The sequence below is a fragment of the Triturus cristatus genome, chromosome 6 (assembly GCF_964204655.1).
Source record: "Triturus cristatus chromosome 6, aTriCri1.1, whole genome shotgun sequence".
In the NCBI taxonomy this organism is placed as follows: Eukaryota; Metazoa; Chordata; class Amphibia; order Caudata; family Salamandridae; genus Triturus; species Triturus cristatus.
In genome coordinates this window covers 298506825-298530430 of record NC_140589.1, presented here as the reverse complement: position 1 = coordinate 298530430, position 23606 = coordinate 298506825, and the positions used below count along the sequence as shown (strand labels likewise).

Sequence of the window (23606 nt, the reverse complement as noted above, 5' to 3'; positions counted from 1 at the left end):
GTCTCATTACAATTTATAGTAACTACAATCTTTTTTCTTGCTTACTTGGAAAAGTTAACATGATTTAGCAAATCTTGCCGCTTCTTAGATTCTCGCTCTTCTCTATTGCTTGCTTCTTCAGCAGGTGAAAAGATATCTTCATAAGGGATATCTTCTATGTCTACTTCTCCAGGAAGGATGAATCTGTAACACGAAAAAAGTTTATCAGATAGGTTGAGCAGTTTCACCACAGGTCACATCAGAACTTCTAATGATGAAAATGCTAATTTATATCAAACAATAATGCATAATTCTTATACATAACTGTACAGCCCTCTGAATCTTACTGAGTTGTGCATCTTTAAAAAGCATGCTGACATCGACAAGTACTCTACTGGTGAGCAACCAATCAGGAGGAGATTATTAACAGCTGTACTATAAACTTAAAGAATACAAAAACAACAGACGTGACTACTTGGATCCTTTCACGTTTTGCCTCAATAGGGTTTGCCTCGCAGTGCCATGAGGCAAAGCTGTTGTGGTTATTTTCCGGCTACCTCGTTGCTATGCAGGCGGAAGACAGCCTCCACTTAGTTTGCAAAAGGTTACTCCGAGGCTAGTCTAACCAGCAAGGGAAGGGGGTGGGGGAGCATAACAAAGCTACTGTAGAAAGCATTCCTTTCCAGCAGCTGCCCAAGCACACCTGATGGCCCTCATGCTTGCTACCTTGACACGCCTCTTCCATGAGCCCTGTCTTGCTTTCTCATTCAACCTCATGCCACCCCCTTACACAAGTCGTCCTAGGTGCTCCAGTCTGCTTCTCCCACCTCGTGAGTGCAGGAGGCAAAAGCAAAAATGTAGATGTAGCACCGAGGAGAAGATAAAAGATGCTGATACTGTTTGTTTGTGCCAGTGTGTCTTTCTGTATCTGTGCTTGCCTATTGAATGAGCTTATTTATGAGTGTTGTGACCAAAGCCCACCCTAGTTCCACAGGCACAATGGGATAATGCTTTGCAGCTTGTAGGCATCCGCTAAGTGATTAGTAAAACACTAGTAAAATGTTGGCCCTCATGTATTGGTGGTAATTCTTGGCAACTTGTGGCCACACACAGCACAGAACCAAAAAAGAACTCAAGAAAGAAATAACACTCGTCTATCATTCTTTACAATTTACCAATAAGACCTACTCACGTGCACATGGATCCAATATTATTCTCAACTATCAAAGGTCACAGTACCCAGTAGCATATGTTACACTCAAACTTTGTCTCCCTGTTTCCCTCCCTCCTCCGCCCCTGCCCGCGCTCCTTCTCTTCTCCCTTCCCTCTGGCTTTCTCTTAGATGTTTCCATATATTTCTTCTTCTTAAAATGTGAATCAGACTTGAAAAATCCAAGTAGATACATAATATGCCCTACCAACACATTTATAAAGTGCATCAAACATATCCTTCATTACGATGGAATATGGTTAACCAGAGTTTACCATACTCGTCAGGCCTGGAAGACAGCCTTACAGTTTAATGGATGAACAACAAATCCCTCAGGTGCATCTAGCACTTTTTGTAGCAAGTTCAAGACTTTATTTAGGCAGTGGCTACGTACAGCCTTAGCAATTTATTGAAGACATTGATATACGTAGATTTGGTGATCCCCTTGCTCATGACTGAATCGCTTTGTTGTCTATCTCACTTCCCTACTTCTGATTCAATTGCTTTCTTTCCTATTCTTGTGTTTGCCCTGCCCAAGAGCATTTCAGTCTTACAATGTCTTCAATGGTTGAGTTATCCTTCAGCTGGTGTCAGACAGTGCATTGCAGAGCATCCAAGGGACTATTTTGCCTCCTTCTTTCTCTCCATACTGCCCCTTCCTTCTCACTTTTTTTATGTGCCCCATAAGTGGCTAATTTTTGGCCCTCTACCCTTTCTCATCCGCTATGCAAAGTTCTCTTGATCCCTCAGCCTCCTTGCTCACTTTTAGTGACCTGCCGCACTTTTGGCAGTTGGCCAGCTTCATTATTTTTTCTTTTAACCATTTCAAATTGGTCCTTCATGGTGGCATCCTTCAATGTCTTTTTATTATTACCAATCCCATTCAAAGATGGTCACCAAAGAGGCACGTGCATACACAGATATCTTTGGACAGGATCTGTAAACAATTAAATAAAATGGTCTCAAAGATGATCACTGGGGATGGGTTCACATCTGCAGAAGCTATCTTTGAATACAGTAACATTTGTGGCAGTCATCATGAAACAAAAGGCATTTTCTAAAACACTAGGTTTTACAGCCAATGATTGTTAAACATACTACTTCAAAAGTTGGGTATCAAGTCCACAACAGACCAGATGGCTAGCCTTCTTTCTGTTCACAGTACATGGTTAATTTTAGTCTGTGAAGCGATAAAACATGTGTTACTTATCAAAGCACAAACATAAATATCAATGAATAAATTATATTTAGCCAGTTAATTTTTTTAACGTTTTTAATGAAAATTACCTTTGTCATACTATAGTTAGGCATAGTGGCAGAAAAATGAAGAATGTTTTTCTGTACAGGTAGCAAGTAAAATAATCTCTGTTTCTGCAACATGTAGTAGGAGCCATCGTTCCTGGATTCAGGTGTCAGTGAAACTGAGGTCCAATAATATGGTGTGGAATTGATCATTACTCCTAACTACACTTACATGAAGTTGGACGTCATCAATATAGTCATGCAACACAGTCTTTCCTCTGTCTGATAAATCCTAAGAGGATATTGATATTAAAATCGACACATGGGAATCCCTGAATTTCGGTGAGGAAAGACAGGAAAAGAAGATTTTAATGTTCTGTGAAGATGAAAAGATTGAAACAATTTCATTGCTTCGAGCAAGACTCCTCTAGAATAGGGTATGTTAAGGTGTGTGAGAGGAGAAGAGAGATCAAGTTAACAGGATAGACAAAGCATACCCTAAATCTTTTAACACAGTGACCCCTGGGCCACGTTTCATACCTAAAATATAAGAATGTACTGGCCGAAACATGAATGAATAACTATATAATTTATAGTATCCTCATGCACATTTTGTCAGAGTGTTTAGAATGACAGGCAGTGAGTGGTGCAGTGCAGACTATTACAGGCGAAGCAAGAGGCATTCAATACTGAAAGACTTTATCTTTGCCATGTTCCTTATCTACAGAGAAATTAACTGGCACACCACATCCTAGATGCATACTGCAACAACATTAGAGATAAAGCTGCCTGGAGAAGAACAGCAGATGCGAAAGACAGCACAAGCCCAACAGGAGGAGAAGGAATACCAAAGGTATGACGTGAACTCCGAACCTACCACTTTTGGGCAAGACTGCATAGGTCATCTGTCTATTATCCTGAGTGGGAATAGAGTAGAGGAAGGCATACTTAAAAATTAAATGTATAGTATTTTTCAGGCCACAATAGTATTTGACTTATTTTATAGTGGCTCTTTAATATTAGGTAGGGAGAAAAGGAGAAGACAGGGCCAGACCTGAGATAGCCATAAGACACTTACCATAAGTTACATTTGACTTACAGGCAGGAGGTAATAAAGGGAGGATATTTTTGATCGCTTTTATGAGGTAATACTTTTTGCATGCTGCCTACTGGAAAAAAACCCCAAATGGTTAAATAACTGACTCCCCCGCCCCCAATAAGAAGACAAAAACTTGAAAGTATTTAGGAGATGAAAAGGCTGATTTATTGTGTATTCAGGCAGAAAATGTAATGCGCAAAGACACTGTCATGTTTTTAAATAAAGAAACCAATAGATCTATCAAGCAAGCAGTGACATGAAACACAAAAGGACAGCCACCTGCATTCACAATGAAGCCCTCCTTTACTTTGATAGCTCAGCAAAAATAGATAAGTAGCAGATTAGTCATGGTCAATGATAGTGTGAAGGATAACAGGGTAGTTCATGTATCATTCTACTACTCAATGGGACGATTTCGTGAATTTATTTATACAGAACCTCATGGAGTTGGCTGAGAGTGGTACCATCTAACCACAGACTAAGAACTTCGTATAGGAAAGAAGGGTAGAACAGAATATAGCAAAAACGGCTTTTCAATCTATGAAATAATATTAACTAAGATGGGTATACAAGATGTGTGCAAAACGGCCAAGACGTGCCCATGTCATGCACTGCTTATGACATCACATATTACATCACTCATTACCAATTAAAAGACATCATTGATGACATCGCTCACAACTTCATCAGTGATTCTGTAACTAAAATTACCCCATAATCGATTATATTACTAAACTAAAAAATTGATAGTAAAGGGCCTATAGTGAAGTACAGCTCAAAATTACTCCATGTAAACGTGTCAGTCGATAGAATGGACAAATCTTGTGCCTTGGAGACAAGTGTGGATTTGCATTCCAAAAGTTATAGGATACATGATTTACATATTAGTAAAGATTTGAATGCAAGCAGTATCTGCTTCTTAAATAAGATAAAGGCAGAACACACCTGGTCTGGTTGCAAAGGCACGTTTCTTAGCAGGTTCCAGCTTAAAAGCAAAGCCTGCTGCCAAAAGTCTGAGAGAAAAGCCAAAGTTACTGTTCACAATGGATTATCCACCTGTGGAAGTCTGGGCACATGGCTATGTTAAATATAAGTAACATGGATGGTTCTGCCTACAAATAATATGTAAAGGGCAGGTTTATGAGTTGTGGATGTATGCTTCACTGCAGAAAGTCTGTGAAAGTTTTGAGACATTGGCACATACATGAAGAATGACAAATGTAGGGGTGAACCACTTAAAGATATCTAAAGTCACAGTGTGATTGAAAGCATGGCTCCAAAAGTTACATGCCATTGAGCTCATCTCAGCAACGTGTGTACAGTACTGTACTAAACAACAGAGTTGTCCCCGGAGGATAGCTGAAGGTGCCTTGTCAGTGGCCAGTGGACACCAGTCAAAGTTTTTGTCTCAAAATTGTGGGTCCTTGTGAAATGGTTAAGAAGGTGACCACCATTAACCTGATTATAAAATGAAAACTGCTTTGGAGGGGGTGGTTAAGGTTTAAAAAGTAGGTGACATCTCTAAAGCCTACTGAGGCACTTTGCTTCTTAGACGAGTGAACTAAAAAGAGGGAGACATCCAACAACTGTGGGTGAAGTGACATATAACCTGGATGATATCATCAGTAATGTCATCAATTATGTCATTTAACATTTCAGGAGAGATGTAATGTGAGGTCACAAGCAGTACATGACGAGTGTGCAAGTTATACTTAGTTCACCAGACTATGCCTGGGTGTGCTATAGAGGGGGTGCAAAGCGAAGTATTTACCCCTATCGATGTGTAAGTGGTGGGCTATGGAAATTAAGTCAGGTATTGGGTAGAGTCTGATGCGGGGAAGGTGAGCTGGTGCGGGACTCTGGGATTAAAGCGTGAGCCCAAATTGTGTGTCTTATGCTGTGAAGTCATGTGCAGTGGCCGCTGCACTAGAGTTGTGGAAGTAGTGTCCGGATGTGTTTATTTATAACTACTAGGACAAACTTCTGACCCGTACTGGTATGAAAGTCCTGGTGTACGGAATATATGTGAGGTATTGTCTAAGAGTCTCATGTTGCTAAGCTGAGCTGCTGCCGGAGTCTGGGATTAAAGCGTGAGCCCAAACTGTGTGTCATATGCTGTGAAGTCATGTGCTCTGGCCGCTGTGCCACATCTGTGCAAGTAGTGTCAGCATGTAGTTATAGGTACTTGGATGAACTTTTGTTTAGAACATTGTAGCTTGTGTATGGTGCTTAGATGGTGTTGTATAGGGAGTGCGAAGGTAAATCAATATGGTATTTGTAGAGCGCAAACTACTCACCCCTATGGGTGAGTAGAGCTGGGGATCAAAGCGAGAGGTCTGTGCTGCAAAGTGAGATGGTCTGGCCGCTGCACCACAGCTGTGTTGAGAATAAATGTTGGCGAGGGTGCGGGAGTTGACGTTATATGGCCCTAAAATATGGGGCCTAAGTTGTAAGTTATAGGGTGGCTCTAAAAAGAGCCCTTGTGTTCATTAGTTGGAGCTACATATAAGTGCGGATGCACAGCTTCCAGTTATTCAGGAAAACTCTGTTTCCCTGATCTGTGAAGTGTACTCCATCACTTCTGTATATATCCGCCATATCAAAACGTATGTTGTTGTTGTATATGGACCCCATTTTGTGGTCTCTGAGGTATGCAGAGACAGCTTTGTTGACTTTTTTCCGAGATTTTTTATTGTTCAGACAAAATTGTTTGGACCATTTCCAGTTCTGTCTTTGGCATATATTGGAATATATAAAGACAGTTTGAGGCAAACGTAACATCAATTGTCCAAAGGTGTCCTTCATAAGCATTTCCAAATCTACCCCAGTCAATGTGCCTAGGTCGTTTCCACCACAGTGCACAATCATGAGGTCAGGGTGTTGGAGATGCAAACAGGTTTTAACCAAAGGCAACAATTGGTGCCACTTCAATCCTCTCTGTCCAAACCATTTAATGTCCACATTTTGTAAACCTAGGTCTAAGTCAATACGTCTCTGTTCTGCATACCTCTTGCACCAGAAAACATAGCTATGTCCTACGATCCACACTAGCATTTTGAAGGTATGGCTGTAAGGTACGGAAAGATGTCTGTAGCTCATGCAGTTCCTTTGTAGAATAAGAGATATGTTTAAAGAAGGGGAACTAGTTTATTTTCGCATACAAAACGGTACCTGATTGGGAGATAAAAAGCATTGTTTTTTAAAAGTAGGGTGCACATTCGTTTTGTGGAAAAGTAGGTTTGTGATTGGTTAAGAAAAAGCAGTTTGCACATACATATTATAGTACATATTATAGGATAAAATTTGCTCAACTCAACCACACCTGCTACTTGCATTTGGAAGGCACTGTTCGAACTTAAAACAATTGTGAACTTTTAACCTACACGTGCCGTTAAATGTTCGAGAAAATGTTGCAAAAAAATATCGTTAGGTTTAAAAAAATTGATGAACTTTTAACCTCCACGTGTTCTAGAATGTTTTAGAAAGTGTGTTAATAGAATACGTTGCATTTCTGACTTCGATGTGTACTTGAATATTAAAAAAACTATTCATATGGAAAAGTAGAAAGACAGTAATATAGAGAATTTTTGAAAGCTAAAAGAATCAAGGAACTATTGTAATTTGTTCTTGATTACCTACTGGCGGTCACCAGTAGGTAGCTATCACTGTTAACGATCTGAAAGTGCAGTGTTGCTCAGAGTGGCATGGTGGTGATAGGATATGGTGCTACACTCGGGTATGAAACCGAGAATCTAAACCGAGAGGTCATTGCTGTAAAGTGATGTGGTCTGGTGTTTGTAGCATACGTGTGCAAGTAGTGTTAGTAGGCGTTTATACCATACAGGGAGTGGGAAGTGAACTACTGACCGCTATTGTGTGTTGATAGTATACCGGAAGCGGGAAGCAAAGAAGTTAAGCCTACCGGTGTGAAGACTTGGGGATGAAACCAAGCTGATTGCTGTAAAGTGATGGGCTCTGGGCGGTGTAGGATACTAGCCGCTGTAGTATAAGTGTGTAAGTAGTGTTAGTATGCGTTTATAGTATATGGGGAGTGGGAAGCGAACTACTCATCCCACCTGGTGTGAAGACTCGGGGATTAAACCATGAGCCTAAATTGTGAGCTCATTGCTGTAAAGTGATGTGCTCTGGGCGCTGTAGCATACTTGTGGAAGAAGTGTTAGTTTACGTTTATACAATATAGAGAGTGGGAAGCGAAAGCCTTACCCCTACCGGTGTCAAGACTCGTGGATGAAACTATGAGCTCATTGCTGTAAAGTCATGTGCTCGGTGTAGTATTCCATTGTAAGTCATAGTAGAATGTTAGTATGTCATTCTACTAGAATCTAAGGGGCATATTATCAAGGAACGGCGTTAAAACTATCGCCGCTTTAGCGGCAGGAAAATGTCGCTAAAACGGCGATAATGGGCTTGATAATATGCCGTAGAGAACTCCAATAGAAGGGGCGTATTATCAACCCCTTATCGTCGCTTTAGCGACAGTTTCCTGTCGCTAAAGTGGTGATAATGTTATCGCCGTTGTTTGATAATATAGTCCTACATTATTAGCTACGGAAAAATCGCTTGCATGCACCTGTGCACCCAGGGTGCTGCACCCCAACCCCTTCCCCCGCACTGTGTTCAGTTGTAGGTCTTGCACACCGAGGCTTCACTGCTCGCCTGCCACCACTGGTGTGTCCCACGACGTGTTGGTGCAAGCTCCTGGTCCGGGGTATGTTTGTACGATAGACCAGGTCTCTGGTCGGGGACTGTGTCTTGATACCACGATGGAAGGTGTCAGAATGCCAGGCATCATTGCAGGGTCAGCTCCCACTACGCCCTTCTTGTGGTAATCAATGGAATGTCTGAAAAGAGAGAAATAATTTAATGGTGGAAACGTCTGGAGGTAAATGAAGGTTTATTTCAAGCTTGATAGAAAATAGGAGTTGAGTGCATCCTTCGTTTTTGGAGTACGATCTACCAACTGTTCGTGGTAATCGTGGTTCAAAGAGGAGTTGGAGTGCACGAGAATACACAAGGTTAAATAATAATATGTTATGCCAACGTTCACATACACAGGAACAGAGCGCATGCTAGAAGCATAATGTGCGCGTGTAATGCAGTGACGGGAGCCTGTGTGCATGTACACTTAGTAAGGAGCTCACAACAGTTTCCTAAAAGCGAACGCGATGTGTCTGTAGGGCAGCGCAGCCCGCTGGCTCAGGCCTACAGTACGGTCCAGCAGGTCCTTAAACTTAGACCGATGTGACTGAATGAGGTCAGAGATCACATCATTACGCACGGCAACATCGCTTTTTCGCACATGCGCACTCAGGGTGATGCACCCCACCCCTCCCGCAGAACCGCCCTCAACAGGTGTCTGTAGGGCAGCGCTGCCCGTAGGTTCAGGCCTACCTTATGGTATAGCAGGTCTTTAAAATGAGACAGAGATGTGACTGAATGAGGTCAAAGATCACATCATAACACATGGCAATATCGCTTATTCGCACATGCGCAGTTTGGCTGATGCATCCCATCCCTCCCGCAGCACCGCGCTGAGGAGGTGTCTGTAGGGCAGCGCTGCCCGCTGGCTCAGGCCTACAGTACAGTCCAGCAGGTCTTTAAAATGAGAGAGATTTGACTGAATTACGTCAAAGATCACATCATAACACATGGCAATATCGTTTGTTTGGATCTGCGCAGCTAGGCTGAAGCACCCCACCAGTCTCGCCGCATCGCACTCAATTGGAGGCCCTGTGCACCCAGGCCGTTCTGCTTACCTGCTGTCATTGTTGTGTGAGCAAACACTACGGGCAGCAGTGCTCACAATTCAGATAGAGTGTTGATTGCAGGAGAGTGTACACCTCATGGATCCCTTTCGTAGACGACGGGCAGTAGGGCTCACAATTTAGAGCCTGTGTTGATTGCCAGGATGGAGTACACCTCATGGATCCATTTCTTTTTTTTATTGCGCATTGTGATATGCGAGGTGGATGCGGCAAATCATTTGAGGTAGTGTGGAAGAAGAGGGACGTGTGGCGTCGTGGTTATCCTATTTATACGTACGCAAAGTGGGCTGGGGTTGCGTACGCCAGGCCAGTGTAGGGGTGTGAATAATTATTCCGGGGACTTGGGCGTTGTTCAGTTCCTGCCAGGCCAGGAAGTGTACTTATATGCGTTTCTTTTGTAGTTTTGACCTCGCAGAGTGTGCAATTTAGATTAGTGTAGCATGTGTCGGGAGGGCGGAAACTATCGTTAATGAGATGGCATGTGATCTAGGATGTGCAGTCTGCCCGTGGCTGATGATGCTCCTTAGAGCCAGCAATACCCAGGCTGAAAGGCAGCACAATAATGTGCAGACACACACACCAGGGGCATCGTGTAACACATATTTGTTTTTTGATGGAACGTTTGAGATGCATGACAATCACACGTGGAAGGCTAATGTACAGAGCATGAATTTTGAACAAAATGATCGTTGCATGTTGTGTGTAGTATAAAATATGTGTATACAGGAAAACACTTTTCAAAAAAGCTTTCTAAGCAGAAGAGGTGTCTTTCATCAAACGCTGTAGAGAGAATGAGTAAAATGGGTGGGGTCGTACAACTGTAACAATGGGAAATGTTATGAACCAATCAAATGCTTTTTTTTAAGGTCACATGGTAATCGCGCACCGAGCGCTCAAGAAGGCCGCACCTGCCGCAATTTTGACAAAATATATTTATCATAATAAAAGTTTATTACAGTTACAAATATATAAATGTTTAAAATAATTTAGATTTTCGCGTGCACTCATATACTGTTTAAAGTTATTTAGATATACTTTTGAGACAAAAAAAAAAAGGGAAAGGCGTACCTTGCGCGATACTATTCGTCTGTGACGTAATACAGGGCCTGGCAGCGTGTACTCGTCGAATACGTAACGCGCAGCAGGCACGACCCCATATGTACATGCCGTAACACGTGGCTTGGTACTGCGTACCCGTCGGATACCAAAGTAGTACCTGGGGTGACTTCATGCATATATGATGTTACGCGGGACGTGTGCCACGAACTCGTCGGATACGAAATGCGCATCATTTACGAGTTTAGCAATATGGCGGATAGGAATCGTGTGGTGATGGAGCTTGGTACGCTACCGGTATGGGAGTGCAGTTTTCAACCCAAAAAAAAAAATATATATACATTTTTTGGGGGAAGATATAAAACATTACATGATTTTTAAAGTTAAAAACAAGAAGTATAATAGAGTTCCAAAATATTTGAAAATATAATAGAAAAAATATAGGTTTTATAAACATTAAAATATGAAATTAACATTTAAAAAACCTTTGAAATTCACTGAAAAAAACATAGGTTTTACAGACTTTATAGTTAGGAATTAGCATTTAAAAAACCTTAGAAATTCACTAAAAAAATCATAGGTTTCAGGGAAGTTATAGTTAGTTGAACATTTGACTCATAAAACCAGAGAAATTCGCCTGTTATAGTTAGTTGAGCTAACTATAACTCGCACGCCCGCAATGCACTGCTGATGATGTCACATATTACATCACTCATGACATGGTCATATAGAAATAATATAGAAGTAGGTAGAGTTCCGAGGGGGTTGCGGGTTCTCATTGCACAATCTTTTGAGAATCCCAACCCCTTTATGCTAAAGGAATGGGCAACTAATAACCTCGATGCTTCTATGAACATGGTCTGTATTCTGATAAAATATGCCGAATTAGACAGAGGAGAAATTGTTAAACAAATTGATATTCTTAATCTTGAATTGGATGCCCTAAATCAACATGAGGTGATACAAAAAGGAAAGGAGGACATAAAAAAACGACTTGACAAACACGAAGAAACAATAAAAACTCGTAAAGTGTTTAAATTTGCTCGTGATAAACGAGATTATGAAACTGGAAGAATTTTTACCTTCTCCAAAAAGTTTGAGTCGGTCAAAAGGCAAGCACTGGGCAGCAAAATACCTCCTGTTCAGGCACAGAATCAAGATAATGTGATTACTTCAGATACCGACCTCAGTTCAATAATCAGTAGCGTGGACTCAGACGAAGATAGTGTGACCACTCGACCACCACAAACCAATTTCAGCCCATCGGAAGAATTGGGGTTTATAATCGAGGACCGCAGGCACACTCTGAGACCAAGGACATTGCAGAACACAAATGCCGCAGGCGGAATGAGCGCCGCAAACAAAGGCGCAAGTCGAGGCGGCAACAGGAGAGGAAAAAGAGGGAGGGGGAACAAATACCTAAACCAGCAATTTCTAATGTGAGCTCTAATGTCAACACAGTAATTAATTTAACTGATATTGAGTTAAATGCTGCCGAAATGCAACTTTTGGCATTGGGACTTTCGTTTTGTCCTAAGAATGGTTTTAAATATGTGCAATCACGCGTTGATGTTTTCAAATTTATTAGAAAATTAAAACTCATCAAATTTCACAAGTTGAATAAAGTGAATGAATCTGCAAGCTCTATCATTGTGGAGAATCAACCAAGCATAACATTTCAGGCTTCTGATGTTCCCATCTTAAAATCTGTGCATACTCTGGCAGGGCGTGTTGATGAATCCATTTTTAACACACAGGAGGTACTTCAACAAATGGACATCGCCAGTGCGAATACAATTCAAACCCCTTTTCGTCCACCATTAAGGTTTATTCCTATGATGCCTCGGGATGCAATTGACATCTTTTGAGACTGTGTTATTGAGGATTTAAAAGTACTCAATAGAACTATTATTCAGAAAAATAAACACAGGAGTCACGTTGAGCAGCAATATTCCAGACTTATGCGTAAGATCAGTGATAATAAGAACATCATAGTAAATACAGCGGACAAGGGGGGTAACATAGTGTTGTGGCCACGTGATGCATATTTAAAAGAAGCCATGAGGCATTTGAAAGACCCTATATGCTACAGAAAGGCTTCATTCAATGACCTAAAAGTGGTTAAAGAACACGTGTTCAAAAAGTTAGCACAATGGAAAAGGGAAGGTTTGATCAGTAAGGATGAATATAATTTTTTGAAAACTGATCACCCGATTATACCAACTTTGTATTTTATTCCAAAAGTGCATAAACAAACCACTCCGATCCCAGGGAGGCCTATAATTTCAGCTCAACGGGGGTTATTGGAACCTATGTCCAAATATGTGGATTTCTTTCTTCATGAATACTTGGAAGGCCTTCCCTCCTACATTAAAGACACTGGCCACTTTCTGAACAAATTAAGAGAAGTTACCTGGAAGGATAATTACTATTTTATAGTAATGGACATATGGTCACTATATACAAGCATCAATCACTGTGATGGTTTAGATGCTATATGCGAATTTCTATCAAATAGGAATGTGTGTTACAATCAGCATAACAAAATGTTGGTGAGAATGATAGAGCTTTGTCTAACAAACAACTATTTTTTGTTCAATAAAGAAGTGCACCAGCAGCTACAAGGTGTAGCTATGGGGGCATGCTTCTCTCCCAGTTATGCGTGTTTACACGTTGGCTGGTGGGAGAAGCATGTCCTCAAACACTCACATGAAGACGTCTTCGCAAATAATGTTGTTAAATGGTGGCGATTTATTGATAAAGTTTGTGTGGTGTGGCAAGGATCAAGGGAGTTGGCACAAAGGTTTGTTGAAGACATAAATAAGAACAACTTGAATTTGGAATTCACTGCTACCATTAGCAATGAAAGAGTTGAGTTCCTAGATGTAGAGATATATGTAGATGATAATACTATACATACAAAATTGCATAGAAAGACTACAGCTGGGAACTCTATATTACATGCAAGTAGTACCCATCCCAGACACCTTATTAAAAGCATCCCCTATGGGGAGTTTTTAAGAATTAAGAGAATCTGCAGTAATGAAAGTGATCTAGCAGTTTGTTTAACTGACTCAGTGCAAAGATTTTTGGCACGTAGGTATGGAATGAGGGATTTACAGGCTGCCCTTTTAAAACTGCACAATCTAGATATAGATTTGTTGAGGCCACATAATGAAGATAGTACATCATTTGAAACTACTAAAACCCTGGAGGCCAAGAAACCCGTGGCCAGGCTTATAACTACTTTCAGTTGTCAAGAGAAGCAGGTTAGGAAGATTATTAATAGGAATTGGTCTATTTTAAAAACTGATGTTACTATTGCCCCAGAACTACCTGCCATCACCTTTAAAAGGGCACCCTCTGAGGGATGGCCTTGTTAAAGCCAGTCCAGAAGTACATGAGACAGGACATTGGTTATCCAATAGAACAGGATTTTTAAGTGCAGCTCTTGTAGGGCATGTAAATTTGGAGTGAACAAACATGAGTTTTTAGATGCCTTCTCTCCCATTCCCTGTAAAATCAAATTACTATTTCTCCTGAGGCTTGAGCCGGGAGATTAGAGACGCGCAGAGCGATTTTATACAGGCAAGGCACTTCGTTGGCACATTTGCACAGATCATTGGTTTTTAATCCCTGTTATTTAACACTAATATTTTAATGTTGTGGGGGCATTTGGGGTGACTTGTAGACTGGCAGAGCGATAAGTGGGGGCATTTACTTACTCGGGATCGAGTAACAGAAAGTGCCGCCATCTTAGAAGTAGTCTAGGTCAGCCGACCAGGCTACCGAGCTCACGCATCAAAAGGAATCTGGCGAGCGCGCGCAGCGGGCGCGCCCCTGGCACACCCAAGGCAAGCCCGTCCGCGCCCGCTCAGCGCACAGCGCCAGGGACCCTGGATGTGTTGGCATAGAATCTCGGCCGGCTCGCAGGTATGGTAGCATAAGGTTGCTTAAGCTAAGAGGGGCCTCCTCTACTAAAAACTGTCCTTGTATATTCCCTAACACCCCATCGTCAGTGATTCCTGAGATTTGTGTTGGCTGTGGATCCGACCTACCAAGGATCCTAAACCTACCAATCCCTAGTGAAAAGGAGAGGACGAGAGGGGCAAGTAGCAAGGAAATTCAAGCAATAAAATGTATTTTAGTTAATGTGAGGTCTCTAGTCAAACACAGCGTAGAATGTGCTAGACTCATGGAGGACCTAGAGGTTAAGGTGGCATTCATCACGGAGACCTGGACAGATGCGGCATCCGGGCCTGACATTGTGAAGGCCACTCCCCCAGATTTTCTATGCCAGACACTGGATAGACCAATAGGGAAATGCGGAGGTTTGGCAGTGATCTATCATTATTCAAATAAGGCTGCCTTTCAGCCAGTCCCTATGGATACCTGTGAGGCATTATTTTTCAACCTCTCCATTACCCATCATCACTCCTTTAAGGGGTGTCTTCTATAAAGGCCACCAGGATCTAGGAATGCTTTCTTATCTTCTCTGGGTACCCTTCTAGAAGAAGGGATGCTCGCTGAGACTTTTTCCATCGTGGGAGATTTCAATTTTCACTTTGAGTTGACGGAAGAAACGGACACAATGGCGTTGAATGATTTGATGATGACCGCTGACCTGAGACAACAGGTAGTGGGGGCCACGCACAGGGGAGGGCACGCCCTGGATGGGATTTTTTCTAACCATCAGAATTTACATTTCAAGGGCATTCTCCCTTTGGTATGGTCGGACCACTCGGCGGTCCAAATTGAGATTCTGCTGCCGAGGGCTCCTGAGACAAACACGGGCCTAAGGAGTGTATTAGAAGAAGAGCATGGAATAAGGTGGGGGGAACCACTTTTAACGAACTGTTAGTCTCTTCCGCAACGCAACTGCCCTCTGAAGTGAATGAGCTATACAAGATGGGTGGAGCAGGCCTGTGATAGTGTAGCTCCAAATAAAGTCCTACGGCCCATGAGATCACATCCCTCGGCCCCCTGGTACTCTGAAGAGCTTAGGAACCAAAAGCTCACGTGTAAGCAGTTTGAAAGAAGCTGGAGGAGGAATTATAATGATTTGGAGAAAAAAGTGTATAAAGCCCACCTGCAGTCCTATAAACAGGCAATAGTGGCAGCCAAACAGATTTATTTCGCTGCTCAGATCAGGAAATCTAAAAATTCTAGTAAAGAATTGTTTAAGACGGTGGCCTCGTTGGCCTTGCCGAAGCCTGTGCTAGTTTAGCCTAGCCAAGAACTTTGTAAGGATTTGGCTAAATTCTTTTTATCTAAGGTAGAATCCATTTACACGGCCTTTAGCACTCTTAGTACTGGGAATTTAAATGGTTGTATGGAGACCCCCATCCTAAAAGGGGTGCTCAGCCCGGTGTTCGATAACTTCCGGCCAGTACTCCCCGGGAGATTCAAAAACTTCTATTGGAAGCCAATTCGGGATCCCCTCTTGATCCTTGCCCCGTAAAGGTAGTAAAATTGGCCTTGGGTCCAATAGCGGAATCCCTTACCACAATTTTTAATTTAGTGTTTGAAACTGGGCATTTTCCCAGTCAGTGGAATCTGGCCTCGGTCTTGCCCCTCCTAAAAAAATCAATTCTCCCGGCTAACGACCCTAATAGTTTTTGTCCGATTTCCAGAATTCCCCTACCGGCTAAACTGGTGGAGAAAACTAAGAATAGGCAACTTAGCCAGTTCTTGGATGAGACTCAAGTGCTTGACCCGACCCAGTATGGCTTTAGGCCAGGTCATAGCACGGAATCGGCCCATATAAAAGCCACGGAAGAGATCAGGGTTGCGGTGGATCAGGGAGGGAGGGCGGCATTGATTCTGTTAGACCTGTCCGCAGCATTCGATACAGTTCACCACTCTATACTGTTGAGCCGTTTAAACATCTGTGGAATTCAGGGGAAGGCCTGGGATCTATTAAGATCCTTCCTTGCGGACAGGAAACAGATTGTTCCCCTCGGGGACGTTCAGTCCAATCCCTTCTCACTGCCTTGTGGGGTGCCGCAAGGATTCTCACTTAGTCCGACTCTCTTTAACATTTATGTTAGTGCACTGGCCCCGGTTATAGATGGCTTTGGTTTTGGCCTCACATCATATGCAGATGATACTCAAATTGTGGTATCTCTGACACCGGAGGGAGAGGCTGATACAGAAGGAAGCTTTCAAGAGTGCATGCTAGCAGTTGACAGTTGGATGGACAACAACTGCCTTAAGCTGAATTCTGAAAAAACTGAGGTGATACTGTTTGGGAATAGCACTAGTTTTTGGACTCCCTCCTGGTGGCTGGACTCAATGGGGAATCCCCCCCTGCCAACCAGAAAGGCAAAGAACCTGGGAATATTACTTGATGATAAATTGATCTTAGGACCTCAAGTAAATGCGGTAGCTTCTAAAACCAGCTATATCATTAAAATGTTGAGGAAAGTCCTGCCCTCGCTGCCCAGGGAAAGTAGACAAATTGTAGTTGGTGCGCTGGTGATGGCCAGACTGGACTATTGTAATGGACTCTACCTCAATATACAAAAAAGAGGGTTAAATAAACTACAGATACTTCAGAATGCGGCAGTTAGACTACTCATGGGCCCTTCAAGTTTCTCCTCCGTTTCCAAGGAAAGGAGAGCCCTACACTGGCTCCCAGTTAAGAGCCGAATTCGATTCAAGGCACTGTGCTTAGCTTTTAAAGCCTTACACAGTATGGGTCCAGAGTTTTTACAGCTGAGACAGCGCTGGTATGTTCCAGGCAGATTACTGCGGTCTAAAGAAGCCTTCTTGGCCAAGGAGCCTCGGATAAAGAAAGCCCGTTGGGGGGGCAAAAGCTTTATTCACGGCACAGCAATGGCTTGGAACGAATTGCCCCGCTATCTGAGAACCATCACAGAGCTCTTACCTTTTCGTAAAGAACTAAAACCTGGCTCTTCTCTAAAGAGTAGGCGTCCTTCTACTTCTAGCTTTTGCCAGTCTTAGGGAATCAGTAAGCGCCAGGACACCTCCAGGCATTTGTTGCGCTCCATAAATTTCATTAACATGTAAGACCGACTATGCAGTTTATGTTTTGGAATGCACGTGTCACCTTCAGTGCATAGGAAGCACTAAGCTTCAGGTTTTCAACCAGATTTTGCAGCACCTACGTGCTATAGTCAACTCGGATTCAACATATCCAGTTGCACGTCATTTTAAATTGGTACACCAAAACAATTTAAATGACCTCAGTTATTTTGTAATTGACGCAGTCCAAAGATCAATAAGGGGAGGTAACAGAGAGAAAAATTGCGTCAATTAGAAAGTCAGTACATTTTACGGTTAGACACAAAAATTCCAAATGGCCTTAATACCAGGGATGATTTGAGACCCGCTGCTGCTAGACCATTAAATGAAAGAAATAAGAAAAGAACAAACTTATCTTCTAAGCAATTTTATACATGTATATATCTTTTTTAATATGGAATTATTTATTAATCTGGGTTTTAGCCTTACTTTTATCGGATTTTTACTGTTTTTACTAGATTTCTGGTCTTACTGGTTTTTATTCGGTGTCTGTGTGGTATTGGGATCCGGATCTGTTTTGAATTTTTCCTGATATTTAAGGATATACATAAGTAGATTCATGTTTCAAAATTTGTAGTAAAGATCTGGATCTTTCAAAGATATTTGGCCCTTTAGAAATTGGTACACTGCATTTTTTGCACATATTTGGATCTAAAATAATAATTGGCACTTTATGCATGTATTTTGCACATATGGTTAGTTATAGCTGCTATACAGTATATATTGTTGCCTGGCATACTAAGATGAGTTTGTATTAGTACTGTATATTTAATTTTTCAGGCATCTGTTTACACTTATTTTATTCTATTTTACTATCAACAATTTTCTAGAAAATAGTAAGTCACTTATGGAGGCAATAAGTTGACTCACAAGACAATAGAACAAATATAATTTTCTGCACTAGTGTGTTATCACGCACTTGCTTTCCAGTTTCAGCATACATAAATGTTGCACTTTGCACTTTAATCGTTTAAACAGGCATAAATGATTTGTGTTCATTACATTGGCAATATTGAGATATTTATTATTAATAATGGGCACTTGTCCTTTATATCCAAAAACCAAATATGTAATTTGAACAATCTGTATTTTATAAACTGCGAAGTATCCTAATTTTTACAATGACTAATACAATAATAACGATTACCCTGTGGGAAAAGTTTTTGTTGAATATTGTATTTAATTACAGGATACATACCATCAATAGTCTGTTTTCTAGCTCCATAAACAAACTGGGTGGATCTTATTGTCGTGGAAATGTATATAAGATCGTGATTGGTCTCGACATGTCATGTGATCAAGACTGGGGAAACCCGGTCGAAATGAGTCATGTTGCTGTTTATGGAATAAAAGAAGCACTTTATAATCTCTCTACTGCGTGGTGGTCCGTTCCTGCGCTTTTGCTGGAGACAAATGTCTTGAAGTCAGGACTGTGGTTTCATATATATATATATATATATATATATATATATATATATATATATATATTCACTGAAAAAACCATAAGTTTCAGGGGTGTTATAGTTAGCTGGACATTTCCCTCGTAAAAAACACTAGAAATTCCCCTGTTATAGTTAGATCAGCTAACTATAGCTCGCGCCCCCCTGCAATGCACTGCTGATGACGTCACATATTACATCACTCATGACATGGTCAGTGACATCACTGATGACATCACTGATGACATCTTAAATGACATCACTGATGACATCATCCAGTGAGTCTGTGTTTCTGTAGAGTTTTAATATGTTTAATATATATAGGGAAAGACCTATGGAAGAATGAGTGGGTGTATAAGTGTGTGAATGGATGATTTTCTAGGTGTGTGACTGACTCTATAAGTGAGTCATTAAACGTATCTTACTGCAGACTAGTGACTAAACTGTGTGAATGTCTGTATCTGTCTGTCTGTTGGTGTTTAAGTGCCTGCATGGTTTTGTGAATAGCTATTTGAGTGTCTATATGAGTTATTGATTGGATGTCTGAGTATCTGTATGGGTGCATGAGTGTTTGTGTGGGTAGGGTGTGTGTGACTGTACATAGATGTGTGAGTGGGTGATTCTATGGGTGCAGGGTTTTAAGAGTGCATCTGTGATGGACTGTATGGTTGGGTGAGTATGTACCAGTGTGTTAGTGATTGAATGTATATCTTAGTGGTACATGTGTGAGTAACTACATATGTGAAAGGCAGGGTATATGTGTGTAAGAGAATATAACTGGGTATATGTGAGAGTGTGTGATTGTGAGAGTGGCAGTATGAATGAGTGTGTGCTTGTAGCAGTAATTGTATAAGAGCGTAAGAATGTGGTAGTATTTTTATGAGTAAATGAACTTGTGTGTGTATAACTGTATAGGTGAGTAAATTGGAGTGTGCTTAATTATTTGCATGATTGACTAGGTGTGTGAGTATGTCTATGGATGATTGGCGGTGTGTGAGTGTCTATATAGGTGTATAAATGCATATGATAGTCCTGTACTGAGTGACTGTAAGTATGAGTGACTCTACAGATGAGTGAGTGGAGGTGTGTGTAGACCTAAGAGTCAATGAGTGGGTATGTAGTTATTGGTATTGTAGTATCTATGGTTTTGAGAATGGCCGTCTGAAATTTTGAGTCGGTGTAACAAAGATTATATTAGGGTGTGAGAAGATGCACTAATTTATTACATGGATGACGTCATCAGTGATGTCATTTGAGATGTCATCAATGATGTCATCAGTGATGTCACTGACCATGTCATGAGTGATGTAATATGTGACGTCATCAGCAGTGCATTGCGGGGGCGCGCGAGTTATAGTTAGCTTAACTAACTATAACGGGGGAATTTCTAGGGATTTTTACGAGGGAAATGTCCAGCTAACTATAACACCCATGAAACTTGTGGTTTTTTCAGTGAATTTCTAAGGTTTTTTTAAATGCCAATTCCTAACTATAAAGTGCATGAAACCTATGGTTTTTTCAGTGAATTTCAAAGGTTTTTTAAATGCTAATTCCTATCTATAATTTATCTCTAAAGCTATGATGTTTAATGATTTTCATTGAATTTCTACATTTTTCAATTTCAGTGTGTCCATTTCTTTAATTATGTTTTTTAAAATACTTTATCACCTTTTTTAACTTATTTTTTCAATTCTTTTAAAAATTAAAAAATATTTTTTGTTTTTATTGTTTTTTTTTAAATTGTTAATGTTTTAAAAGATATTTTTATATTCTTTTAAATAATTTTGAAACTATATTTTCAAAACGTTATTTTTTATTTTATTTTTCCATTTTTTTGAGATCCGCGCACCCAACGCGTTAGGAACCGCGCACTTCTGGGACCCCCTAAGCAACACTAGAGGTTCAGAGTATTTCTACCCTGCCCCTTTACATCTTTCACACACTTATTTCCCTTACTTAATCAGCCTCGCTTCTACCGAGGCACAAAATGGCTTTTTTGTTTTTAAATTGTTAATGTTTTAAAATATATTTTTTAAAATAATTTGTAAACTATATTTTCAAAACTTTATTATTATTTTTCCATTATTTTGGGATCCGTGCACCCAACGCGCTAGGAACCGCGCACCGTGCGCGCATTTCGCCGTTTAAAAATAAAAAAAAAGGGGGACCCCAGGAGGTCCTTCTGGGACCCCCTATGCAGCACTAGAGGGTCTGAGTATTTCTGCCCTGCCCCCTTTACATCTTTCACACACTTATTTCCCTTACTTAATCAGCTTCGCTTCTACCGAGGCACAAAATGGCTGCCAACAGTTCCTAGTTTCGAATGTAGACAGACACTTGACAGCCAATTAGCATTCAGCGCGTGATCGGGAGGGTGCGCGCTTGGTTCGGGGAGGGTGCGCTTAGGGAGCGCTTAGGGTGCGCGGATCCTACGAGGCCATAGATATATCTATCTAATTTTCTCAGGAACTACTGAACGGATTTACACCATTTATGCAAAAGGCACGAGTCTGAACTGAGGACTACCTCTTAGACAAATTTGGTGTAATTCCGTTCAGCAGTTCGGGCTGTAGCTGCGTGGGGAAAACGCGTTTTGGGACCCCTCTATTTTATCGGCCCCCGCTAGACGAATCACCACGAAACTTTCAGGATAGGAGCGGACCAGAGCTGGCCAAAAGTTTGGAAAATTTTGCAAAGATTCGTCAACCGGCGCCAGACTTATTGGGAATAGAATGTTGCAGATTTCCTATGGGAAATAGGTCCTAACTATAACTACCTACTGGCGACCGCCAGTAGGTAAAATATATATATATATGTATATATATATCTCCTAGTGATGATCACAACTAGTTCATTATAGGTAGGGCCAGGGTTTCCATAGGAACAGTATTTGTTGGTTTGCTTATAACTTGTGCCGTTTGATGATGTTCATGAAACTTTAAAAAAACAAAATAATCGCTATCACCTCAGCTCCTTCCTGGGACCTTTCAGGGTGATCTGTCAAGTGGAGGCCGAGAAAAGGGGGGGGGGGGGCAGGGGAGATAACAAAACCTTTTTTCCCTATTGATTTTTCCATAGGAAAATTAGACATAGCTACATAACTACTGTCAAAATAGCTGAACAGAATTACACCAAATGTGGCACAAAGCAAAATCTTGGTCTATAGAGTATGCTTTTTATGATTTGGTTCAGTAGTTTTCAAGAAATGAAGGCTAAAAAAATATAGACATTTCACGCCGCGGAGGATCAGTGGAGCCAACAGATCTTGAGATAAGATCTGATTGGCTGTTACAACATAACAAATATGATATTATTGATATATGATATATGAGGAACAGGAGGTGTTCGTGCGCTCCCCCCGTTCCTGCACCCGACCGGGCAGGGTTGTCTATATGATGTTACAGTATAAATAGTGTTATTTTAAGTAGGGCAGAGTTTCTTTCTTTGTCAGATGGTCAGAACACCAAAATATGAAAAGTGGGTCTATTTGGCTTTTTCATAAAATCATTAATAAATAAAATCAAATGCATTTCATTCATCCACACATTGCAATGTGTAATAAAATGGTCAGACATTTTTTAATAAAGTCTAAAAAAAATTTTTTAAAACAGGTCTTTGAGTTCTTCGTTTACCATTTTCCAGGCAATAAAATGAAGCCATAAAAACAACAAGGGGGCCCTGCACTCCGGATGAAATGCATACAGCTCCAGGTCAGAATGCTTTAAAAAATATGGTAAGCTCAGTTTGGGTCATGGATTTATTGACTGAGGAGAGTTACTTTTCTTTTTTTAATAGTTGCTGTGGGGCTGCACCACAACATTAAAAAAAATATATGTTTGGTACTAGGGGCACCACCCGGAGCCAAAAAATGTAAATAACAAGCCTTTGCAGGGCATTATGGGGCAACCTATGGCATAGCAGTGAATATTAAATGAGAATCTCTTGCTGCTCATTTATTGCTCTTTTATTCTTTAAAACAAATATTTTTGGGTGCCCTGCTGCCTACCCTGGAACCTACCATTTAAAATTATGTTGGCTGCCGCCCTGAAAGCAGCTCCTTTGGCAACGCAGAAGCCGGAAACATGTGGGTTTTTTTGTTTAAGTTTTTTGCAGGCCTGTAATGCCCCGGAGCCCATCCAGGGCACCATACAACATTTTAGATTTTGGGAGCCCCAAGGCCTCTGCAGCGGCACCAGCCAACTGCAAAGCAGGAGCCGGTAACACTATATTCCTTTTGGTTTGAACTGGGGAACCTCACAGCATTATTTTATGTTGGGGCTGTGGGGAGAGTCCCAAAGCTCCTGCAGCCCTGCCGGCTCCCCTGCAAGAACCCATCCCCGGGACAGCGGGAGCAGGCATTGCTTCCACACAGCAGCAGCAGCTTTTCAGCTTGCTCCTATCGGGTGGGAGACATTCTATGTTACCCTGCAGGGATAAACTTATACCCTCCCACCTAGTGGAAGCAGCTTTCTACTCCCGCCAGGTGGGAGCACAGGAGAATTAACTGCCCATGCTTTCGCGGGTAGGGAAAAGACACTGTCCCGGCAAAAGGGTACAAGGGACACCGCGACGGAGCCACCGAACCTGGGGATCGAGTCTCTGAGGCAAAAGCATAGCTCAGGACCGTACGGCTACGGTTCACACATAGAATACAGACAACTAAAATATCCTCATACCACAATATCGAGTTATAAATATCGATGTAAAAAATATCGAAATCCTATATGTTATAATGGTACGTTCAAAAA

The 23606-nt window shown here is 41.4% G+C and overlaps 1 protein-coding gene across 2 annotated transcripts in view; it reads right to left on the bottom strand.

The window, feature by feature from the left end:
- The window catches only part of NBAS (NBAS subunit of NRZ tethering complex), a 2067161-nt gene that overhangs the window by 1388316 nt on the left and 655239 nt on the right, over positions 1-23606 (bottom strand). For both annotated transcript variants that reach the window (XM_085610668.1, XM_085610669.1), the window contains exon 18: positions 46-183. In XM_085610668.1, the coding sequence (XP_085466794.1) occupies positions 46-183 (138 nt within the window). The remainder of the gene's footprint in view (positions 1-45; positions 184-23606) is intronic.